The following is a 23,242-nucleotide window of genomic DNA, read 5'->3' on the forward strand; positions in this document are numbered from 1 at the left end:
ACAGACAAGTTTCTCTAAGAATTTCAAGGGAAATCTGCTAACCCCATGGGAAAGATTGAAAGAGTTAATGTCTCAAACATTGCGGCGGGGCAAGTTCTGCTTAAAGACGAGCTCTGCATAACAACAAACCCTGCACAGCGAAGAACCAAGTTTACAAGCAGCCGCTGAGCACCCACCAGCACCGACTTCAGCGACAGGGCAGGGATGGAGGGAGGGCGCGCAGCTCCCCGTTCTGATAAGCTGTTCTGATACAAAGATCAGACAATGGTCACATCTGCAGGGAAGGGGAAGTTACTCCCCAAAGGACCCCCAAGTCCCAAAGGCTCACAAACCGCTCATGACACCTAATTAGCCTAATGAGTTCGAGTGCCCACCCAAAGGAGGGGCAAGGATGATAAAAAGACACAAACTGAAGCCCCAGGTCCACAAGCCCACTGGGACTGGACCCCTCAGCTGACTGAACCAACGCTGGACCCAGGACTGGTGAAATCCTTCTTTTCCTTTTTTTTTTCCTCTCTGTCTTGTTCTCTCTTTCATTTTCCTTTTCCACAATCCCTACACCTCATCCCTTTAAGACATAAAACCGTTGACCAAGTCTGGGACTAGGAGCGGATCCAGCCATCCCTGGGCCCTTCTCTGAGGAGTCTAGAAAGCAAGGGGGTCTTCTCTGAACCTCCTGACCCAACGGGAGGGATCTCCTTGTTCCCTGAATTGATGTATAGGGTTTCCACAGGTTACCTGGTTCACTGAGGTAGTCTCATGCCAATTCCTGTTGTGAGAAACCCCACCACCTACAGCTATATCTCCCAAATTCAGTTTGCTTCTATCATGAATAAAATGTTTAACTGATCATTTGGTGTCATTTCACCTTAATTTAGCCCGAGCGAATTCCAAATTCAACATGACTCCCTGGTCTGTTCAACCCTGGGTCGTGACACCCCAACTGTCCTTTACCACCAGCTGTTTCTCCAGCTTCTCAAGGATTTTAATTGGTGCTTTCCTTTAGCTCCTGTTCAAAAAGTTTGCAAGGCTTTACTCCTCAACAACAAGATCATTTTCCTAGTACTCATAGAGAACACAACCAAGCCTTTCACAGCTGCCCTGGCTCAACGTGGCCACCCTTGCTGTCACCCCTGTTGATCCCAGCAACATTCCTCATGACAAGCTTTTGCTACAGATCAAAAGCTTGATCTACAGGAGCAAAAGAAGGTTTCTAGGTAGGTTTTCAGGCAGGGACTGAGGCACAGGAATGCTCCCCCCTCCTTCACACCCTAAAAAGCTGAACGCGTGAGAGCTGGTGGCACGAGGGGATCTGAGGTGCCTGCTTTGGTGCGAGAAAATGGCGCCCGGTGTGGCCGTCCTGCTGGTGTATGCGGGCACGGCCATTCTTGTCCGAGTAGTTCCCCGAGCAGACAGGTCCTTCTTTATCACTTGGTCTAGACTAAAAACAGAGCTAGAACTGCTCACAGCCCACAGGCAGTTGGGGCAAGATCGGGAGATGGTTGCTGCCTGGATGCTTCTTCCTGACAAGGAGAAGAAAGAAAAGCCGCTCCCAACGACATGCAGGTCAGTACTTCTGTCACTATAAGCAGCACGAAGAGGCACAGCAGAACATGGGTTTGCTCTAGAAAGTCAGCTAAGGCTAAGGGGGAAGTAGACAAGTGTGAGATGTTCCTGGAGTTCACTTATTCCTTTCCCTTGTGTCACAGAGGCAAATGTTTTGTGAAACTGCTCAAAAGAAAAGTCTTTAGCATTGGAGGCTCTGCCACCCCCCCAGCTTTGTGTCTGCTGCAGCAAGAGATTACTGACTGTCAGCTGGTTGAAAAAAGGCTCTGATGAGCAGGGAATCGAAGGGAAATCCTTTGGAAAGCTAACTGCAAGAAGCAGATATAAGGTAAGAGGATTCTGTTACTGCTTTTAAGTTTCAGTAGTTATCTTTTGCCAACAAACATGTGCTTGACCAGTCATGGTCCATGCAGCCCATAGTGCCATTTTTAAGGAAAAAACCTGCACCTTCCCAAGATGGTTGTTCTAGCAAAAAAGCTCTGACCTCCTTCTAAAGACAAGACCCCATTTCATCCTGCAGAAGAGCCTGCTGCAACCACGAAGCCCCAGGAGCTGCAAGGAGGGTCTGGGAGAGGAAGGTGGCATTCCTGACTCTGGGAAGGAAAACTCTGAGCAGGTCCATACAAATCCTGGCAAAGTTTCTGCAGAGCTGTTTTTAAGGGGGAGGAGGACACACCTGGGTTATTCAGCGAAGCAGACACATGTTCAAGTTGAAAGGGTACTACTTCTCCCACTGACAAGCATCCACACATCAGAGGAACGAGACCCAGGCTCAAAGCTTTCAGCCACTTCTGCTCTCAGGTCAGGCAAGTTGGAAGTTGCTTTTGCAAACTCCAGCCCAACTTGACTAAACACCTGTGACAGTTCCATCAACACCTTAGATGGTCCGTGGCTGCCCGGCTTGCTGAACAAATAACACCACGTAAGGAGGAGCCTGTGCATACTCGGTTTTGAGCCTACGCAACACCAAGCCACAAAGGAAGATGGAGAAGCCATCGTCACAGATGGGGTGACCAAGGTCCTGCCCACTGCCATCAGACAGAGAAGATCAGGCATCACGTCTGCAACAGCTTAAGAAAAAAGTACACTGTGTTTTGAGTGTTATAAATTTTAAAAAGCCCAAGAGAAGAAGAGGTCTGCTCTCCAGCAGAGCATTGCAGAGAGGCCCCACTTTGCTGGCTGGGGACATGGTTTTTGACCTCAGAGGTGTGGGGAGGTGGGTGCTGTTGAGCAAAAAAAACCAACAAAACAGCAAATACTTAAGGGAAACAAGAAAAAAAATTTAGTAGCGAGCAATTTGGGAAAATCTTGCCATTTAAGGGTTTTCCGCTGCTGTGCCTTTGGGAGAGCAGCAGGCCCTGTGCCAGGGGTGACAGTGGGGGTGGCAGCGGTGACAGGCTGGGCAGCTGCAGCCCAGCCACAGTGAGAAGAGCAGCACACTCACCCTGCCACCGCCATGTGGGGCTTTCAGCGGGGCTCCCGGCTGCTGGCCGCCATGCTGCGGACTCCACGGGTCCCCCAGGCACAGGTCACCTCCAAGCCACCCGAACATCCACTCTCTGCTGCTGTGAGTAGCTTATGGGGGGCTGAAAAGGGGGGGGGGGGGGGGGGGGGGGGGGGGGGGGGGGGGGGGGGGGGGGGCCACCCACTCCCAGGGAACATCCTGGTCGGAGGGGCACAAAATCCCTCTCTGCATTATAGCCAAATTATTTTTGTTGGGAGTAAAAGCAAAAGAGGAGGGGGGAGAAAAAGGAGGAAAGGTGCCCACAGAGCAGTGCAAGCTCCTGACTTCACCCCCACGGAGGGGGGGTGCATGCCCTGCTCACCCCTTTCAGGCTCTTGCTTCCATTTTATTTTATCCTTTCAACCCCTTTTTTAACCTTTGGGGTTTAGGGTACCTGCTGAGGGTCTCCTGCAGCCCAGGGTTACACACACACACACACACACACACACCCCAGGGAGGCAAAACCACGGGGCAGCCTGAGGAGCTCAGGGAGGTGGCAGCAGTGGCACTGACAGTCCCTCAAGGCACCCTGCCAGCACAGGGACAGACCTGAGCCCTGTCGTCCCGACCCCCCCTCCTGCTTTCATGGGACATTCACGCCAAAGCAGGTGTCCCCATGGGCAAGGATGGGGTCTGCTGTCATCGCAGAGCCACTGTCGGTACCTCTGTCATTCGTCCCTCTGGGGATGATCCCCACCAAAATGGGAGCTGCTCCGACAGCAGAGACCCTCCTGGGCTGGGTGAAATGAACTTGGAAAAAGGAGCTTTTCACCAGAAATCCTGGCTGGGTTTCACCTCCACCCGTTGCTTGTGGAGTTTACCCCCTGCTGCCTTTCCAAGGTCTGCAACAAAGTGCTTCACAAGGCTGGAGACTCTCTTTTTCCAGCCAAATAAAAAAAAAGAAATAAAGGTGACAGTGTAAGGGGTTAAGTGCCACCCTGGTGTGCCGGAAATGTAAGAGGCTGCTGCTGGTTGCAATTCACACCTCAAAGTCATTTGAAAGTCAGGCGCAGCTACTTTTGGAAACACTGGGAGCCCAAGCCTCTGCTGCTGACTGAAGGTCACAAGTTTCTCTGATTTTGCAGCGAGTATCATGACAAAGAAACACAGAGGGATGGGAAAAAAACTAGAGAGCAACCAGCTTGGTCCACAGTTGGTGGAAACTGCTGTGCTTACCCAAATCTTCCTCCTACAGCCCCAAGGTCTGTTCATCTGACAGCTGCAGGGCTGGAAAGAGCAAGGAGCATGGACAAGTACGCTTGATCCGTTGCATTAGAACACAGCACCAGTGCGCAACCGTCCCAGAAACCCCACATACAATGTGGCCATCGCACAGCCATCCCACTAATTCTTCTGTTTCATCTCCCGCCGGCAGGAGCAAGTCATTGCGTTTTCCATCATGTCTGCATGCTTCCTGATACCAACAGCCTGGATCCTGGCACACGTGGAGCACTACAAGCACGGATCAGGTTAAGAAGAAGCAACAACCTGCACCCTGTTGAGAGCAGAAGTATGACTGAAGATAAGACCACAGAACAGACCTTCACCAGGAGGGAACCCTCTGAGTTTGTTCATTAAAATTCACATTAGTGTTCAGCATAACGGCTTGTTGGTTTTGCTTCAGCTATGTGCTTGTTCATAGGGGAATGGATCTGTAATCCTGCTCTGTTGGATAGCATGCTGTCCTAAAGGCACTATTCCTTTATAAGTTTGCAGCAGGCTCTAGCAGGGACGTGTATTTCCCACTGGAGCGTTTAACCTTGTAGAGCTGCAGCAAAGCATTGGGCAGATACCGAGGCACCACTCACAGCACTAGCAAGGAAGCAAAATCAAGTTAAATTCCTAGCAAGTAAATACTCAAAGGCTGTAAGTGATATTTAAAATGGTCCCCAGCCTGGGTGCTATAAATATGATTTTTCTTCCTGCGTGAAGAACCTCTCCACCCCTCAAACACACACCAAACTTCCTACATTATTTGTGTTAGGGACGCAGACAGCCAGCACTTGCTCCCACAGAGGAAGGTTTGGCTAGCAAATAATACTTCCAGATACCTCGGAAAAAACTCTGAAACAACTGTCATAATTCACTTAAGACTGCAGATCTTCGCACTCACTTCAGTGAGCTGCTCAAAAATTTACATACAAGCAAGCACTCCCACAGTACAAGGCGGCTGTCAAAATACTCTCAGGAGAAGACTTTAGTACCATTTCAACAGTAACGCTTCCAGTTTTTTTGTCAGTCATCTAAAGCAATAGCAGCCCCACGATGCATTAGCATTGCCACACAGTTCGCATTTCGTTTACTCCTAACACATAGTGATGTGACACTACTAAGGAGATTGTACTTTTTAAAGCCTTTTTCCTGTCCTTAGCTATGAAATAAAGGAAACATTTTCCTGATCAGAATGCTTGTCTCCTCCGCATGCTCTTCTGAAGTCAGTAAAAGCAACATCAGGAATGAGCTTTGTAAGACAAGATGAAGCATGAACCAGGGAAAGTCAAATTTCACAACACAGGAGGAGAAAATGTGGTTCAACGCACATGCCAACAGCCGAACTAGGAAGGACAGAGCAAAATGATAGACTTGATGGGCTGGACAGGGAAGAGGCAGGCATTCAGAACTGAACAACTCCAAACCAGGAAGAAATTTAGGCCAGAACTGATAAGAGAGGCAGAAGGGTAGAGGGTGACCAGATATAGGGTCTGATAATTTCGGGGGTTTGTTTTTAAAAGCTTAAGTCTCCCTTGCCCGAAATATCTTTGCACCTGCGTGGCAGTCTGGTGTCAGCCACATGCTTTCTTTTTTTCCATTGCTGGCATTAAACCCTCAGAGTCAAGACAGCAAACTAGAAGAAGCACACAAAGTATAAAAATTCCAGTAGTACAGTTTGTTAGTGACACCAGAGAATCAAACTGGTAGCTAGAGCTCTTGAATCACAGTAGTAACCAAACCGGCACTACGAAGGATACATTGGCAGCAGCATTTCAAAATCCACTTACATCCCAAGGAATTTAGCCAGATATGTGAATATGACTCTGTTAATTTTAAAGTTACTGTTAAAAACCTTAGTGTAGTTTGCTATTACTGTCTTATGATTAGGAGTACTATGCATCCAAATGGTACTTGGAGGTAGCCCACAGTTCAGACTTGCATTTGTTTCAAATTCTCTATGTGCACAATTATCTTCCATCCCTATAAAGGCATCGCAGCAGCAGTAGGGCAAAACAATTACATTACAGAAAGCTTTTAAAGCAGCAGTTGTTAAGAGGCAAAAGCAGAACAAAAACTTGTCTCAGGCCTTATTTAGGCTTTTTCAGTCCATAATGCTTACTCAACTTGAGAAAAGGCATCAGGACTACAGCTTCCCACAAAAGAAAGGAACTTAACAATAAAGTACATGCCAAGGTACCACGTGCTAAGTTACATACTAATCCCACTGGTGATTAACAGACTGTTTAAATCTGTATTGTCCTTGGACAGACGGTTTTTGTAACATGAAACTTAAAAGGAAGCGTATTTTTAAACGGAACAAAGGCCCAACTGCAAGTTATGAAGATGACAAACAGAACTACAGAAAGGGAAGGCAGAGAAGTTTATTCCAGCAATACTGCTGCACCTCACTTTAGCACAAAGTGTTCGTAAAAGACAACCACCCCCAAAAGTATATAAAACCACATCCACTAAACGGTAATCCTGGAAAAAACCCTTTGATGGAGTAAACACTCCCTCTGCTGCAGATGAGGAGGAGGGGTTGTGGAGAAAGAGGGCAAAAGGAGAAAGATGATTTCAGTAATGCTGCCTTTGGGCTGCTGCAGGGGCAGGGGGAGAGAGGTTACCGGGGAAGGTCATGCCCTCTTAAGGCCAATACCACTAAGTAATACCACATACAATGGTCAGGCACCTCTCCAGCATGTTTTCATAACGGAGCTTCTGCTACCCCTTTACCTGGCAAGTAGCCTCCGCTCCTGTAACATGCAACCAGCATCACATCCTCCCACAACAATTTGATAATAAGACTGATAAATCAACCACCACGGAGCCTTTGTCCTCCTTTTACGAGAGCAGGATGGGAGCTCTCATGTCAGTGCCACTAATGTTAGCGCATAGGGAAATCTTGACTCCAAGCACCAAAGGGTTACACAGCAAAAGGCCACTTACTCCTTTGAACAAGCTCAAAAAGCTGCTCTCCCCTCTGCCCACCCACCCCCCTTCAATATAATTCAGTACAGAGTCAGTGGTCTGAGTGCTGCTAGCATCAGTAGCAGTAGAAATTACTCTCCCAGGGGTAGTGCAAGGTCCTCTATGTCAGGATGTCATGAGCTTGGTGCTCCACCAACATCTCCATGCTCCTCACATCTGTGCACCAGAACTCCAGGCGGTCTTTCATTCCTTTGATCTGCAAGGCAAGCCCACAATAACTTTAATGCCTCAACTCCTGGAAATACCAATATTCACCTTTAAGGACAAACATTTGAGATCCCAAACAACTTCTCAAAACCCTATGCATCCAGAAAAGATGCTACTTAACATCTTTTACCATCAAACCCAACAATGTTTAAAGTTAAACTGAAATGCACAAAAGGAATTGTTTGAAGCTAGTTATTACATGTACTGATTTTTTTTTTAAAGGTAAAGGCACCCTATACAGTCTCCTAAAATGTTAGGATGATGAACTTGAGAAGCTCAGCACCTTTGTCTTTATCACCCTGAAATCCTCTCTTCCCAAGACAAGCATGCCACCTACAACCCAGATACTCCAAGATTTTGTTTCATGCATTTAGGCTTGAAGCAGCCACACAGATGTCTGCATCCTTCTGAAAAACAGTCATAGCATTTGTGTCTTATGGTGGTTTGTGTGGCTTTCAGAAGAGATGCACCATGTACCCTAGGTAAGAGCTAAAGGTGGCAATATAAAAAGGAATGAAGAAAAGCGGATACAATTCCTCTTTCCCTGAGCATTTTCAAGAAGCCCTAAGGAGACTAATTATCAGACAGTGACCCTTCACAGTTCTTATTTTAATTTCCAGATCACCTCACACAAGAAAACATGTTAGAACTACCTTAATATTCAAACTGTTCATTACCTGTTGTAAATCCAACACGCGTGGTTGTACCCATGTCATGTGCACCCTCTTATCAACTTCATCAATACTGCCCTTTACCAAGCCTACTGAGAGAGCCTTCATCACCAGCAGTTCCACCTAAAAATAAAAAAATAACAACAGAAGGAAACAATTGAGAACCACCCAGTTTCTCCCAAGATAAATAAAACCCTTAAATAGCACTAGCTTGTGGAAGACTGTTTACTACACACAACAAAATCAAGAACAGCTGCAGCCTCTCCCACATCCATCCTCTTTTAGGTTTTAATCGATATCTACATATACAGGAGAGACTTCTTTCCTCTAAGAGCAGATTTCCTTTCTTTTCTCTGAAATCCCAGGAAGGAAAAGGTAATTGGAAAAAGTCAGCATGGATCTACCACGGTCAAGATGTGCTCGACCAATAGGACTGCCTTTTTAAGTTAAGTAACTTGCTCAGTGGTTGAAGAGAGCACTGTAGGTGCCCTGTACCTTTCTTTTAGCAAAAAGTGCTCAACAAGACCTTCTACCACATCCTAGTTGACAAGCTAGTGAGCTACAGAACAGTCAGTAGGACTACAAGATGAGTGAAAAATCCACTGAGCTCAAACAGTAGTGGTTAGTGGTTTGAAGTTCAACAGGCAGCTGGTCACAAGTAGCGCTTCTTAGGGGTTGATACTGGGTCTGATACTATTTAATTATCTTTAAGCTAGCTGGATGACAATCTCACAGATGGAGAGTACACTGGCAGGGAGAGGTAGATGTGCTGGAAATAAAAGCTACCATGAAAAGAGGCCTCAATATACTGAACTAACATGAATCACATTGAAGCACAGTGAAGATAAGCACAGAACCCTTCACCTGAGACCAAAGGATCCCAAGCAACAGCATAGACAGAGGTCTGACTGACTGGCTGTGGTATACTCCGAGTATACTCAGCAGAATATACTCTGATGGAAAGGAGCAAAGTCGGGGGGGGGGGGGGGGGGGGGGGGGGGGGGAATGACAGCAAACTGTGCAAGAGCCAGGGGTGTGCTCTGACAGCAACAAAGGGGAACTGTGTTCTAGTCTGCATCAGTAAGAACACAGCCAGCAAGCAGGTCAAGGGAAGCGATTATTCCACTCAGCACTTGTTGGAGCATAGCTGCAGCACCATGTCCAATTTTGCATCACCCCCTTGCAGTTTTAGGGGGCCACTACAAAACTGGAGGGAGTCTAGCAAAGGGCCAGCAGGCTGAGAACTTGACATTAGGAAGAAATTTTATTTGTTCAGCCTAGAAGAGGCAGCTCGGGGATACCTCATCACAGTCTTCCAGTACCACAGAAGAGAAGAGGTACTATTTTCACAAAGACATGGGGTGAAAGGACAAGAGACCACATGCAGGATTTGCTTCAGCAGGTATACCATCTGGATAACAGAAGAAAATTCTTCACCATGAGAAAAATTAAACATCAGTGACATTTCCCCTCTCTGGAAATACTCAAGACATCTTGGCACAGCCCTGCATAACCTAATCCAAAGGCCTGCTTTCAAGAGCAGGTGGGAACAGACGACCTACAAAGCTCTCTTCCAACTTCAGACTATGACTAAGAATCTTCAGAAATTTATTTACCAAGAAACAGGAGCACCAGTTAATTCCTTCTTAAAAAGAAAAAAGTTCTCCAAATGCACAAGAACAGGAGAGAACATTTCTACTTAAGAGTTCACCTATGGGAGTCGGTCTACCCAGACACTTTTAGATCTTCGGAATATAGACACAAGTTTGTCTAAACCTGAACTCACCTCATTCACAGTGACTTTGGCACTCTTGGCAATCTCTTCAAAAGTGAGCTGTCTGTGATTGGCTGGCCGGGTGAAAGTCATCTGAATTCAAGTAAACAAACAAACAAAAATCCCACACAGTTTTAGTTTTTTTCCAACAGTGCGCACAGCTTCCCTCATACTGTCCTGCTGAGCTCTCAATCTGCAGTAGCAACTGCATTTCTCATATTTAATCAAAATACTTCAAAGAAAAATGCATTTATGTCAGCAGAAAGGAGTCATACCACTCCCTCCTCTCCAAGCAGCAGATTTTCTAGGTAACAATGTAATCTCCAAATAAAGCAGATCGATCTGTGTTGAAACATCTCAGTGCGCATCAAATCCCTGAGATAACACAGTACCTATAGGTGGTAAACTCATTCACAGTAAAACAGTAGATGGGGAATATATATACACACACATTAACATACACACATACTGGTATGTGGGTGTCTATAAACATATCTTACACTTCAGATAACTCAATATTTAAGGTTTTGAAAAAAATCCAAGGCCATGGAGGCTTATACACCAGTATTATTCAGTAACAACAAAGCCAAAGCCTTCAAGTGACAGGAAAAAAACTGTTTAAACCTGATAGGGTTACCTATCAGGGAAAAGATTTTCAATCCATAGGAAACTAAGATTTTAACTGCATTTTAGAAATCTTTGTTACACTAGAACATACTTTAAGAGTTGCCATTTCAGATACCACACTCAAGATACAAAGCTTGCGCTTTTCTTCCCCATTTCCACATCCTGCCTGAAAGCACACCCCTGAAACTACAAGTAGCACACCACAAGGCTTTTTCCGCCCCCCCCCCCCCCCCCCCAGCAGTACTTGCCTTCTGGCACCACCTAGAGGCAAAATTCGCAGTCAACGATTTATACCCAGGAGTTTCTGTACCATGAGGGAATGAATGCACCCAGCAGAGAATGGAAAATTTAGCAGCGCTACCCCCACCCAAAGGTAGCTGGAGCAGGCCCTTTCCATGTCCCACATTTAACACATCACAGTTCTCGGCTCACCTCCATAAGACATAACAGCTGAATCTTTTGCAGCAGAAGTGCTTCATTTGCAGCCAGATCTGGCTGCAAGAGGATAAAATGGAACAAGTAAGTTCATTATTACTCCCCCCCTCCCCCCAAGGGGAGAACAGCATGCTACCCACAGAAGTAAGCCACCTGGGGACCCACTACCTTCATTTTCAAGGGAGAAGGTCATTACAACCCACCCACTACCTGGTTATGGTTCCATAAAGTAAACCATAAGAACTGCATAACAAAATGCAACACTTCACAGGGTAGGCAACCTTTTATCAAATGTCACAGCCTTGCATAAGTGGACATACAAGCCAACCTGTAAATTACCGCTATGTCGATAATTTCTGGTACAGCCAATGTAGTTAATACCCAACACCACCACTGTTTTCCTCAAAATTCTTAGAACAAGGGAAAACCACTATTTTACACTGGAAGCAGTTTAATACTGCGACCGAATGGCATTACAGAAATTAAATCAGAGATTATCTTCCTGTGCAGAACTGCATGACATTCTTGTTTGCTTTGCCCTTGGATCACAAGAGTTTTCTCTTTACTTTTTTCAATCAGAGAGGGAAGCCAAAAGAAAACTAATGATACATATCAAGATGAAAGAAACATTACTATGCTATGACTGAAATCATACCAGTGCACCGGAGTCAGGAATTCTTAAAGTAAAGGTCCACAGAATCTAAGTGTCCTCTGTAAATATTGAGCCCAGGCCTTAAGCAATATAGCAACTCATTCACTCACCTGCTGACCCCATGCCGACTTCAAAGACTGAAACGTCTCTACATTACCACTGTTGAAGGCATAAAGTGTGTCAATCAGCCACTGCCGATCAGTGTTTCTCAGGGACTCGAGAACAGGGTGCATGAGCTGCAAAAACCAGGCAGGATAATGTTAATAGGGTAAAATCAATTCCTGATACCCAACAGCTGAAGCAATGCAGCATCAACTTACCAGCTCCCCAAAGTTATAAACACCTTCTCCCAAGAGCCCTGCCAGTCCCAGGGTAAATGCTCTCTCCTGCTGCTCTGATACTGCAAGAAAACCCAAAGGAGAAAAAACCCAAAAAACAAAACAACAAAAATGGTTTGGATGAAGCAGGAGTCTAAGCCCCATCAACCCCTCCCTCACCCTTCTCTCTGCCTGTATTAAATCATTCCCAGCCCTCCTCCTCATCCTCTCCCAAGCTTGAAATTCAGAAGCCTGCAGTCACCCCAGCAGCAGCACAAAAGGGCCACTTTTTTAATTTACAGTGAAGGCTTTTGGAAACTAGAACAAACTGTCCCTTCTGGCAGGGGCACTTCCCCCCTCCCATCACCTCAATGAAGCTTAGGAGCAAAACCCTACTCAGCCATTCTTCTTGTGGGTTCCCCCTCATTCTAGCTAGATCCTGGCCCAAATATGACAGATTCCAAATAATGTTGAGAAAACCTGTTCTCTGCCAGTGCATTTATTTACATTGAAGTGATGAAACAGAGAAAGAAAACTGGGACTTTCTATGCTTGGCAAAGGAGGAGTTACCTGGCAGATCTTTAACATCAATACATCCCAGAAAGCGCAGAGCATCCTTATAATAAGAGGCGTGGTTCCCAATTGTCTGGTAGTACTTGCTGGAGAGATCATAGAAGCGGCTGTGAACTGAAGTCACCCCAGGGAGATTGTTCAGCATCTCCTCAACCTCCTCAATGGTCTCCTAGAGGAAGGCAAGAACCTCTTTGTCACAGGTGAAGGTACACCTCCTATACACCCATGCTCCCAGCCTTTAGTTCATCACCGTAAGGGTTACAGCATTCTTGTGTGGTCCAGAAGTAATATCCACTCAGTACTAAAACAGATGAGACCACAGCCAAAGCCACTACCACAGCATTAAAAATAAAGCAATGGCATTCTCCCTTTGCATAGTAGTTAGCAAAAAAAAAAAAAAAAAAAAAAAAAAATTAAAAAAATCCCCAAACCCCCAAAAAACAACCCTGCAGCTATACTTATATACATACATATACACACACACTTTATATATACTTATACCCACTAAACCCACAAACTTTGTACTTGCTCTAAGAGACACAAAGCTGCGCAGCATAAAAAAACCTCTCATCTCACATTTAAGAGACAGTTCTAAAAAAAAGCCAAGAGATGAAATAAACAACATGCTTAGCACAGGAAACGATACACTAATTCAGTCACCATTAGCAGCTCGCCAACAAGCAGCACATACACTGTGGAATTAATGAGATCCTCTAAGCTGCAAACTAGAATATATCAAGGTATTTTTCCGCTCTCCTGAGCTGTGCACACCAACAGTTGCAGTGATCAGTTGCAGGCCACCAATAAGCAACAGCACCTCAAAGGCTATGTGCATCAGAATCTTACTGAAGCTTCAGAGATTTGGCCATAAGTATTATACAGGCATTTTTATGGCCTACAAGATGTAAAGCAGAACCGCAGGTCTTCCTGGAAATCCTAGGAGCTGCAAATTTATCTTCTCATTCAAAACTGAAGCACAGACTCAGGCAGGTCCATGCTGTAGCAACTGCTGAAGTGTGTCACAGTGCTCCAAACTACCCAAACACTTGAACTACTCAAGTCATCACCTCACCTTGGTGACCTGCAGGTCTCCAATGTTCAGCTTGAGCGCCCCAATGGCTGTTTTACACAAAATGACAGCTTCATCACTGCTTTTTACCTGCAGTTACACAGAGATATATGTTTAGAGAGTATTACCCTTGCAGCCAGGTAGGCTCTTGAAACCTAGACTATGTTGGTTGCATTTCATTTGTTAACATGTTCCTCCATTAAAATACGGAGTTGTTCACTGAGGAAAGGAGTAGGTATTCTCCAGCATAGGTTTCAACACACACATATCTGCCTCTTCAGCTATACCCTATATGCTCACATGCAAAACGATTCCCGTAGGTGGACTACCAGAAAAAGCAATTTCAAAAATACCTTTTCTCGAGTCTTTTCCAGAAAAGTAAGGGCCACATTGGGATCTGGAGAATTATAAAAAAGAAGAAAAAAAAAAGGCAGCAATATCAGGAATTCCCATGGAACTAAATCTCAACTTAAAAATATATCCTTTTACTGGGATCACGAAGACAGGAATATATTTTTTCTATAGTGTACCGTTCAACCTTCAAAAGGCGCTACAGTCATAGGCCAGGCTTTCTGTTCGCCAGCCATTTCTCTAGTGAAGCACACAACTTGCTACTCTATGTAGCAGCAATTATTTAAGCTCTGATTAATGCTTTCCCTTTTCAATACACCAGAAAGACAATAGCTTAACACTGAAGATTTAGCTGTTACTTTTAACTAGTCAAATTTCATAGCCATCAGTTACTAAAAATACTGTAAGTAGGAGGTAAGGACACTTACCTGTCATCTGTCTGACTACATGAAGAATGATCTCTACCAGGGACAAGGGGTTCACCCTAGAACAAAAAGCTCACTGTCGTAACAGTCTGAGTCAACAGTAGGTTACCTAAAAACTTCCAAGCAAACAAACTCACCTGTGTTCAAACTCACTGATGAAGTTCTCATAAAGCTGTAGGGACAAAGATATCAACAGTCAGGGCAAAAGGGTATTTTGTTTCAGCTACAACGCTCGCTTTTCACTGTATTCCAATTCATTTTTCCAACAAAGTAGTGGGGATCCAATACAGAAATGTCTACACTGTACAGAATGCAGGGAGGCAAAAATTGCTCAGTTTAGGTAATTTGATCTCTGCAGTCTCCTTCCAACTGCAAGCAGTGATTCAAGAAACTCACAAGCTAGCAGGTACTACAACACGACACCTCCCTGCTACAGGCTGGCCTGGTGCATGTCTGCATTTATCACTGTACAGTAAGCATGGGCCTAAAGTTTTCAAATTTCTCTTTGCACACATTCAGAAAAGAGATTGTCTCTAGAAACCCATGACTCTTTATCATTGAAATCACTAGCTCCTGGGAAGCTGAATTTTAACCTAAAAACACAAATGAGAGCAAAAATACATGATTACTTGTAGCATACAGAGAACATGCGAGTCTGGACTGAGTATGCCGTTATCTTCATAACTGGAAGAAGTCCCCAGACAGTGGGTGAAATAACATATTGAATACTTTGAAGTATTTGTGAACACCTGGCAATCCATCCTACACTTGCAGTTGTAAACCCCTTGTTACAAAAGGGAGAGAAAAAGGCTCCTCCTTCACCCCCCCCCAAAAAAAAGTCTTGAGTGAATGAAATTGAAGAATCATTTTGAAGCTCCTAAAATTGACACATTTAATTTTAGCAGAATTTTCACACACCAACCAAATCCAGCACACTCACATCTAGTGCATAAACCCCAGAAAGCTGAATTCACCTAGTTTAATAATTCTCCAGAGACAAGTCACAGGCTGCTTATTTTTCACTGATACAAAAATACCACCACCACTTGTCTTCACTAGGGAAAGCTAAAACCCTTGGAAACAATCAAGCACTTCACCTTGATGAGTCCATCTCCTTGGGCAAAGCAAGGGTCCTGAACAAAGTCCAAAACCTGCAGAGTCAGCTGGTGCCAGAGCCTTAAGAAACAAGAAAGTCACTCAGCGAGTTCACACTTTCTACCAGCTCCTCAGCCGGTGCCAGAGCCTGTGTTTCACACCCCAAATCTGCCAACCCCGCCCGCCTCTGTAGCTGCTCCGACTAATGACGGAGACGAGTCAGAAACGAAAACCGGTGGCAGAGACCCCCCTCCAGGGCACCGACACAAAGCAACCCCAGGGAAAACAACGCGGAAATCAACTCCCCGATTCTCCACGGCTACGTGCTGGTCAGAGGACTACCGAGTTACAGACGGGACGCGGGGAGCAGCCCGGTCCCAACCAGGGAGGGCCCTTCAGCCCGGCACGCCGTACCCCGGCACAGGGCCGCGGAGCCCCGCTCTCTGCGAGTCAGACCAAGACAGCACACGCCCGGCCCCGGGGAGGCGTGTGGAGGGCCACGGCCCCACAGCAACGCCCCGGGACAGCCGGGAGAGGCGGCCGGGAGCCGGGCCGGCCCCGCCGAGGGCAGCGGCCCCCTCCCCGGGGCAGGTATGACCACGGCAGCGGGCCCCCCCAAAACTCACTTCTTGTTGTAGAGCTCCTCCAGGCGGTGCCACACGGCGGCCTGCCCCGGCCCCGAGCTCTGGCTCTGCTGCAAGAAGCCCGGCACGTCCTTCATGGCGGCGGACGGAGGGAGGAGGAGAAGGCAGCGACACCGACACCCGCCCGCCCCCGCCGGAAATGCACACTCACTTCCGGCGCCGCGCGGGGCACGCTGGGTACCGTAGGGCCCCGCGGCGACCGCTCCCCCGCCGCCCCCCGGTAGCCATGGCAACGCCTCGCCCCCGGCCTTCGCCCTCCCTCCCCAAACAAACTCCCCAAAAATCCCCGAGGCGGCCCAAAAAACGGAGGCGGTGCGGGCGGGGAAGGCCTGAGGCCGCGTCCCTGCCGGAGAGGCGGGCGCGCCTACTCGGGGCATTGCGGTAACCCCGCGGCGGAGGTCCGCCGGGGAGCGCGGCCCCGGCCCCGGCCATGGAGCGGGGGGCTCGGCGCGGCGGCGGGCTCCTGGCGGCGGGTGAGGCCCGTGAGGGGCGGGAGCGGCCTGAGGGGAGGCCCCGGCGTCAGCCGCCCCCCGCCGCGGTTCACCAGCTCTCTGCTTTCTTGCAGCGTGGAGGAGGCTGTGGGAGCGCGGCCCCGGGGATGGCGGCGGCCCGGGGGGCCTGGCCCGGCTCTCCCTTCGCTCTGGGGACAGCGAGGGGGCGGCCGGCTCCGGAGCGTGGAGGTAAGGCCCGTCGCCTCACAGCCGGTGCTGGTGGCTGATGCCCCCCAGGGCTCTGCGTCGCCGAAGGGTAGGAAGCGGTACCGTTAGGATGGAGGACGCCACCTCTCCTGTCTAAATGGGCAGGCGGGTCGCCTTCTCTGTAAGCCAGAGCTGGTCTGGGAGCTCGAGGGTAGAGAGATTTGCCAGAGAAACACTAGTATTTGCCAGATTGCCAGTCTAGCTCCCTGGGAACCTGGTCCAACAAGGCAGAGAGCTGTGTCCTTGTGAAGACAGCGACGACCACACCAAGGCCGTGGTCAACACAGCTCGGTAATTGCTGTTTGCGGATTGCCAAGATCCAGCAGCTCTCTCTTGGCTCTTCGCGTTCCCACGCCTTCTCTGGACTGCTCATAATGTCCTGCACCAGCAAGCACTAATTGTCTGGGGAGAAGCTGTTCCTTGAGATGATAATGACTGTTCTCAGCCCCATCTGCACATAGCGCTGACCCACGATTCCTTCAGGCATTTGCCATTTACACGTGGAGCTCTCTCAAGGCAGAGCCCTTGGGGGAAATAGAGAAATGAAAATGTCAGTGCTAACCTGGGCAGCGTTGTCCCAGGGTGACCGCATCTCCCTGTTAGAACCTTCTAGAAACTCGGGACACAGAAAAGAGTTTTCCGTATGCCACGAGCAGTGTAAACTGACTAATGACACCCAGTGCTGCTGTTTGAACAGCCCTATGTCCGTCTCCTGTCCAAAACAAACCCCCTCCTAGGGGTACCAGTGATTTGGTATTTTTAGATCTGCGTAAGAAAGCACAATGGAAAGCATCTGCTCCTGGGGTATGGATTAGACTAACAGTTAAGCTTTCTCCTCGTTAAATACTAGCACACAGTCCTGCCAATTGAAGAACTTTCTGCAAAATTCTTGGGGTGGTTTTCTCCCCCTGCGCAGTTTTCAGCTGATGTCACTGTCAGTACGCTACCTGTTGTGCTTTCTCTCTCCCGAGCAGGATCCAAGGGACCAGGCCCTTCTCTTTGTCTGCTGCTGCCAGAGCCATTTTAGGAGTGGGCAGATGGGGAGGCAATGGTGGGAAGCAGAAGCTCACCCTGCAGGATGTGGCAGAGCTAATTCAGAAGAAGGAGTGTCGTCGAGTGGTGGTGATGGCTGGTGCTGGGATCAGCACCCCCAGTGGCATCCCGGATTTTAGGTAATGCCTCCGTCATTTCATTTGTCCTTTTTCAGTTCTGGGACGGCCAAGATTTTCAGCTTAGATAATGCTGGTGCCTGCTACTCCTCTTACCCCTCCATTTTGTTTATCTGTGCCAGGTTAGACTAGGCACAGGAGTTTCCGTGCCTGCTGATCCTCCTTCTCCAGCCAAAGGCAGGCTGGCATCACCTGTTGGACTCTGGGCCATTCCTTGGCCTAGGTCTTCAGGATGGTTAATTCATGCCTGTTACTTGATTCTGTTGCTGCCCTCACTGCACAACCTTGGCCACTAGAGAAGAGCCAATGTGGCTGTGGTGCAGGCTCGAGACACTCCAGCCTGAAGAGAGCATGGTCCTCACAGCATACCAGCATGGCCCTTCCCTTCCTCTGACCACAGGCACACCCCTACAGCTGGGAGAACGTGGGGTGGCAGCAAAACAGGAATGTGAGGCAGGTTCTCCTTCTGTGCAGAGGTAGTTTCAGCTGCTCTCTTGACACACAATGGACAGCACAAAGCAGCCAGAGAGCTCCCAAGGACCTTGCTGTCTGCTCTGTCATCTCTTGGTCTGGCTTTGTGGTGGGTGGCATCTCTTCCTGCATTCAGCTGCCAGCCCCCCCTCTCCTCTCTTTGCAGGTCCCCAGGGAGCGGCCTCTACAGTAACCTTGAGCAGTACAACATCCCTTATCCAGAAGCAATCTTTGAACTGATGTATTTCTTTGTCAACCCTAAGCCCTTTTTCACTTTGGCCAAGGAGCTCTACCCTGGCAACTACAGACCCAATTACGCCCACTATTTCCTGAGACTCCTGCATGACAAAGGGCTACTCCTGCGCCTCTATACCCAGAACATTGACGGGCTGGAGAGAGGTGAGTTTTTTCTTCCCCATTTCTCAGCAGCAGGATGCCAGGAAGAGGTGAGGGTGAGAAGCAGAATAGGAGCAGGACTGGGGAAACACCCAGTGAATGTGGAGTTTATGGTTCAGTCACCTCACACTGAGATGGTCCTCTCCCACGCGCTGTGTTCCAGTTGCTGGGATCCCTCCCGATAAACTGGTGGAAGCCCACGGCACCTTTGCCACTGCCACTTGTACAGTCTGTCGAAGGAAGTTCCCAGGAGAGGACTTCAGGGTGAGTGGTCACAGTTGGGCATTGACACATAAATTAACACAAGGAGGAGAACCTGTTGCAGGCCTGTTATTTTGCCCTCAGGGCCAAGAGGTTTTATTGGAGGGGACCAGACTTGGGGCTGGATGTCGCTGTGAGAATATGTTGTGGTTCTGACTGTCCCTTGTGCAGGTATGCATTGCCCTGTAACAAGTGGTGTTGGGTGCTCTTGCTTCAGGGGGACGTCATGGCAGACAAGGTCCCTCACTGTCCCGTCTGCACTGGAGTCATCAAGCCTGACATTGTGTTCTTTGGCGAGGAGCTCCCACAGCGCTTCTTCCTGCATGTGACAGACTTCCCCATGGCAGACCTGCTTTTCATCATTGGAACATCCCTGGAGGTCTGGGACTAAGGGAAACCCCCTACTGACAAGGGGAAAAAGGCACATGGAAAAGAGGGCCAGAGGAGACTCTGGAGGAGAGAGAGGGTTTAGAAGAGAAGGCAAGAAACTGGGTTATCGAGGTAAAATTTGAGATGGCAGGGTAAGAAATAGGGTGCATGCACTCTGAGAGACCCTCTGAAAATCTTCTGTGCTCCTGATAAAAAGTGGGCACCTGGAGAGCAAGAGACAAGTTTTGCGGCTACCTGAGGAAGGGCCACCGGATAACTGGTGACATCCATAACCTGTTCAAAGCTGGGGTAGCTTAGCCCACAGTGGGAGAACGTTAAACAGCAGTTCCAAGCTTAGTGAGCAGCGAATTCATGCCCACAGTGCCCCTCAGTGGGGTGACCGTCTCTCTCTGCTCCTTCGGGTTGCCTTCCTTTAGGTGGAGCCCTTTGCCAGCCTGGCAGGAGCTGTTCGCAGCTCCGTTCCCCGAGTCCTGATCAACCGAGATCTTGTAGGACCCTTCGCCTGGCAGCAACGCTACAATGACGTAGCCCAGCTGGGGGACGTGGTCAGTGGGGTCGAGAAGCTGGTGGAGCTGCTGGACTGGAATGAAGAGATGCAAACACTAATTCAGAAGGAAAAAGAAAAGGTGGGAAGGGGCTCAGAGCCCTGTTTCCCTCCCTCAGTCTCTTTGTTCCTTGTGCTGGGGTTATTCCGGGGGGAGCAGGTTCATGCTTGCTGGGGTTAGGCTTGCACCACAGACATTGCCACGCTTGCAGTCTGTATTCAGAGAAGAGGACCACAGAAGAGGGCAAAGAGGTTTTAAAAAAACCAAACCAAACCTCAGTGCTATTTCACAGTGAAGGCACCACAGAGCAGAGTGCTGTTGCTGAACGTTTCAGTGGCACAGGAGGATGCGGATCTGCCAGCCTCAGATGAAATAGGAAGAATATGGAAAAGGCTGGGCTTTGGGTTGAATGAGAACACTTTAGGGCTTCTTCAAGTAGTGACCCACTCAATTAATGAAAAGCTTTCTGTTAATTTCATCTGATTTGTTCCCAAACACACTGAAAAAGCCCTATAGATGAAGGTACAGTTCCCTGGAGCTGGAAGCGACCAACCAGAAAATCCTGTGTCATCTGTATCAAATTAATCCAGTACAATCTTGTAGGTCAGCAAAGGACTCACCTTTGCGCTTAAGCAACACAAAACACAGGCATTCTCTTCTTCAGGCAATGCTTCCCTCAGATGCATGCGAGGAGACTGGAAAACTCCCCTGAGCGCACAGGCACACAGTGGAGCATGCTCCTGGGTGCCAAAGCTGCTGTTCAGGCCTTGGCTTTTATGCAGGTTTTTTTTTTCCCTGGCTGAGCCTGAGCGTGTGATGCTGTTAATGGCACATTAACGAGAATAATTGCTGAACCAGGCCAAGGAGCTGAGCCAAGCATCACCATATCAGAGCTTACCTCTTTCTGTACATTCCCTTAATTACTTTTGTTTCATTTCTAGTGTTTTTTCTGGTCATTGTGAGAAATAAGTAATAGCAGTAACAAAAGGGTGGCTCTAATTGTGCTATGTCCAAGGCCGAACAAGGTGCTGCAGTGGCCAGACATACGACAAACAGCAAGCCACAGGCAGGAGTGAGGGTACTTGTTCCACCTGACACCTTGTTAACTAAAGACTTCACTTTTTTTCCCCTCACTGATCATTTATTTCCCTGTGCTATTTTTCTTACTTCTGTAATCTGAGATCTTCAGAAGTGAGAAATTGTATGAGAACAAGTTCTTAATTACTTTTGAGTTTAGTGCTAATGTTGCTACATTATTTTAGACCTGTTGGGAAGATTTTTTTTCCACATTTGGCATCAAACACTTTTTAAATGTTTGGGGTTTTTGTGGTTTGGGTTTTGTGGGTTTTTTTAATTTAAGCAGAAGTTGTAACTTTTGGGCTGGGCCAGCTCTTCCACTCGTGCAAATGAGCACAGTTCTGTTGTCCACAGTAGGGCTCTGCCAACTCACCATAGCAAGAAGCCAGTTGTATTTTTAACAGATACACTGTCCGTACATGACTTCTTTGACCCAAGAGAAAATCTGGCTTCAGGATTCCAATTTTAACATTCAGGTTGTTCTTACTTTCATCAGGTTACAGGGTAGGGGTGAACAGGAATTACTAGTCTTTTGGTCAGGTTTTTGATTTTTCACTCTGAGCCATTTTACATTTGTATGAGATCAACCAGCCCTTGGTTTAACGCTTGTGCTGCTCGAAATCACTGATGGATAAAGCTGGTGCAAATGTGTTAAAGCAGAAAAAACAAACTCCTCTTTGCTCTAGGATTTTGGTGCTAGGAAGCATTGCTGGCTGAGCTGGCAGGGGCTGGAAGGTTTGAAACACCCTAGCAAACACTGTGCGGTCTTTCTCTTTTTAGCTGGTTGCAAAAGACAAATAGGACAGCTGATGCCCTGCTGCTGAAGAGCAATGTTCACCTTGAAAAGGAGATGTTGTCACGCCCAGCATGGGCAGAGAAAGATATCATGGCAGGGAGCTGTGGAAGAGTCTGTCCGCCTCTGCAGCAGCAAATCCACACAGAACTGGCACACTTGGGAGGAGAGGATGCTGGTGGCTCAATCCAGCCAGCCTGGAAGCAGAGCAGAGAGGCCCTCACCCACGAAGCTGAAGGGAGTGAAGCCCGCATGCCAAGCTTCAAATTGGTTCTGCACATGAAGGCTTTCCCACCTGAGACTTCAGAACAGTTGATGTAGCCACCAAGCACTCTGTTCCCTCCTGTCTTACCTCATTTCAGCACCCACTAAGAGAGACTTTCCTCTTCCACTGCTCCAGCTATCACCTCATCAGCACACCATGTGATGATATCCAGCCACAAGAGCTTCACCAGTAAGCGGCTGGGAACTCGTGGCTCATACCAGCATGTCAGACAAGCTATGCATATGCAGCTTGCCATCTGGGTCTCCCTCTTTTGAGCTGTCCAACCTCGGAGACCCTCAGAGGGCCTGGTTTTCAAGGAGCAGGAGTTGAAAACACCATGAAGGTCAGGCCTTAAGGCAGGACAGTCTGGAGTGAGTCTTCCAGCTCCCCCCACCAGACTGAGCATCTACCAACTCCTTTCACAGCTCCTCCTCAGATACTCTTCTCTTAGTCATGATCTTTCAGCTGCTGCAGACTTGTAGTGTTTATGTTTCAGATGAAATCTCTGCTAATCAGGGGACAAATGCTGTCATGGGGGGGCCTGCCTCCCATTCCTATTCAAGAATGCCAGCTCAAGCTGCTGGAAGAGTTTTGAATCAGTGTAGTGTTAATTATTTAACAATAAAAAGAGTTCTAATTCTTTTGCTGATGTCACCTGAGGGTTTTTCTGAAAACTTCACACCTTCCCTATTATTTGAACACATTCTGTCCCCACCACCAACACCACTCCTTTCACCTGTTTTTTTATTACTTTTCTTTTTAACCTTACACAAGTGCCTTTCCTCCCTCTAAAGGCTGTCCCAGGGAGAGACAGTATCAGAGCACTGCAGCGATATCCTGGCTTTTCCCCAAATGTGCCCTAGCAGATGTACTTTGCATATCACCGGTTTAACAGAGCCTCTTCCCTGCAACAGGGCATAAATTTCATCACCCCAGCACCCAATCCCTGGCTGAGCCATCTGTTTATCACACCAACTGTTCTAAAGGCAATCCCAGATCAGTACCAGCTCTAAACAAGCACAACAAAATGCAAAACCTTTTATGCCACCATTTTGTTATGTTTAGTG

The 23,242-nt window shown here is 47.8% G+C and overlaps 2 protein-coding genes and 1 long non-coding RNA gene across 8 annotated transcripts; 2 read left to right on the forward strand and 1 right to left on the reverse strand.

The window, feature by feature from the left end:
• Positions 1-92: 92 nt before the first annotated feature.
• LOC126047550 (uncharacterized) lies at positions 93-6,104 on the forward strand. Of its 2 annotated transcripts, none has more exons than XR_007508594.1 (3): positions 93-1,894; positions 2,087-3,133; positions 4,446-6,104. It is a non-coding gene; the product is annotated as an uncharacterized LOC126047550 (long non-coding RNA). The 2 variants fall into 2 exon arrangements; XR_007508595.1 differs by having other exon boundaries at positions 93-1,566; positions 1,710-3,133.
• Positions 6,105-6,643: 539 nt separating this feature from the next.
• On the reverse strand, positions 6,644-16,263 carry PSMD13 (proteasome 26S subunit, non-ATPase 13). Its single transcript, XM_049821370.1, has 13 exons — positions 16,093-16,263; positions 15,469-15,547; positions 14,509-14,543; positions 14,375-14,430; positions 13,949-13,992; positions 13,599-13,685; positions 12,524-12,695; positions 11,957-12,036; positions 11,747-11,872; positions 10,982-11,044; positions 9,935-10,015; positions 8,155-8,271; positions 6,644-7,466 (listed from the first exon to the last, which is right to left on the reverse strand). The coding sequence occupies exons 1-13, from the start codon at positions 16,185-16,187 to the stop codon at positions 7,371-7,373; spliced, it is 1,131 nt and encodes a 376-aa protein (XP_049677327.1). The 5' UTR covers positions 16,188-16,263; the 3' UTR covers positions 6,644-7,370.
• Positions 16,264-16,422: 159 nt separating this feature from the next.
• Positions 16,423-22,824, forward strand: SIRT3 (sirtuin 3). Of its 5 annotated transcripts, XM_049821371.1 has the most exons (8): positions 16,423-16,583; positions 16,676-16,790; positions 17,783-17,980; positions 18,615-18,847; positions 19,008-19,108; positions 19,323-19,484; positions 19,912-20,121; positions 21,898-22,824. In XM_049821371.1, exons 1-8 carry the CDS (start codon positions 16,541-16,543, stop codon positions 21,916-21,918), a joined length of 1,083 nt encoding a protein of 360 aa, XP_049677328.1. In that variant the 5' UTR covers positions 16,423-16,540; the 3' UTR covers positions 21,919-22,824. The 5 variants fall into 5 exon arrangements, with proteins under 5 accessions (XP_049677328.1, XP_049677330.1, XP_049677329.1 ...); XM_049821373.1 differs by lacking the exon at positions 19,912-20,121; XM_049821372.1 differs by lacking the exon at positions 19,323-19,484.
• Positions 22,825-23,242: the final 418 nt, after the last annotated feature.

The sequence above is a fragment of the Accipiter gentilis genome, chromosome 17 (genome assembly GCF_929443795.1).
Source record: "Accipiter gentilis chromosome 17, bAccGen1.1, whole genome shotgun sequence".
In the NCBI taxonomy this organism is placed as follows: Eukaryota; Metazoa; Chordata; class Aves; order Accipitriformes; family Accipitridae; genus Astur; species Astur gentilis.

Coding starts and splice junctions, on each gene's coding strand:
- SIRT3 (XM_049821371.1), top strand. CDS start 16,541: ATGGAGCGGGGGGCTCGGCGCGGCGGCGGGCTCCTGGCGGCGG. Junction 16,584..16,675: donor CGGCGGGCTCCTGGCGGCGG/GTGAGGCCCGTG, acceptor GCTTTCTTGCAG/CGTGGAGGAGGCTGTGGGAG. Junction 19,485..19,911: donor TCATTGGAACATCCCTGGAG/GTCTGGGACTAA, acceptor GCCTTCCTTTAG/GTGGAGCCCTTTGCCAGCCT.
- PSMD13 (XM_049821370.1), bottom strand. CDS start 16,187: ATGAAGGACGTGCCGGGCTTCTTGCAGCAGAGCCAGAGCTCGGGGCCG. Junction 12,037..12,523: donor TGATGTTAAAGATCTGCCAG/GTAACTCCTCCT, acceptor GTTTTCTTGCAG/TATCAGAGCAGCAGGAGAGA. Junction 11,873..11,956: donor TTTATAACTTTGGGGAGCTG/GTAAGTTGATGC, acceptor TGGTTTTTGCAG/CTCATGCACCCTGTTCTCGA.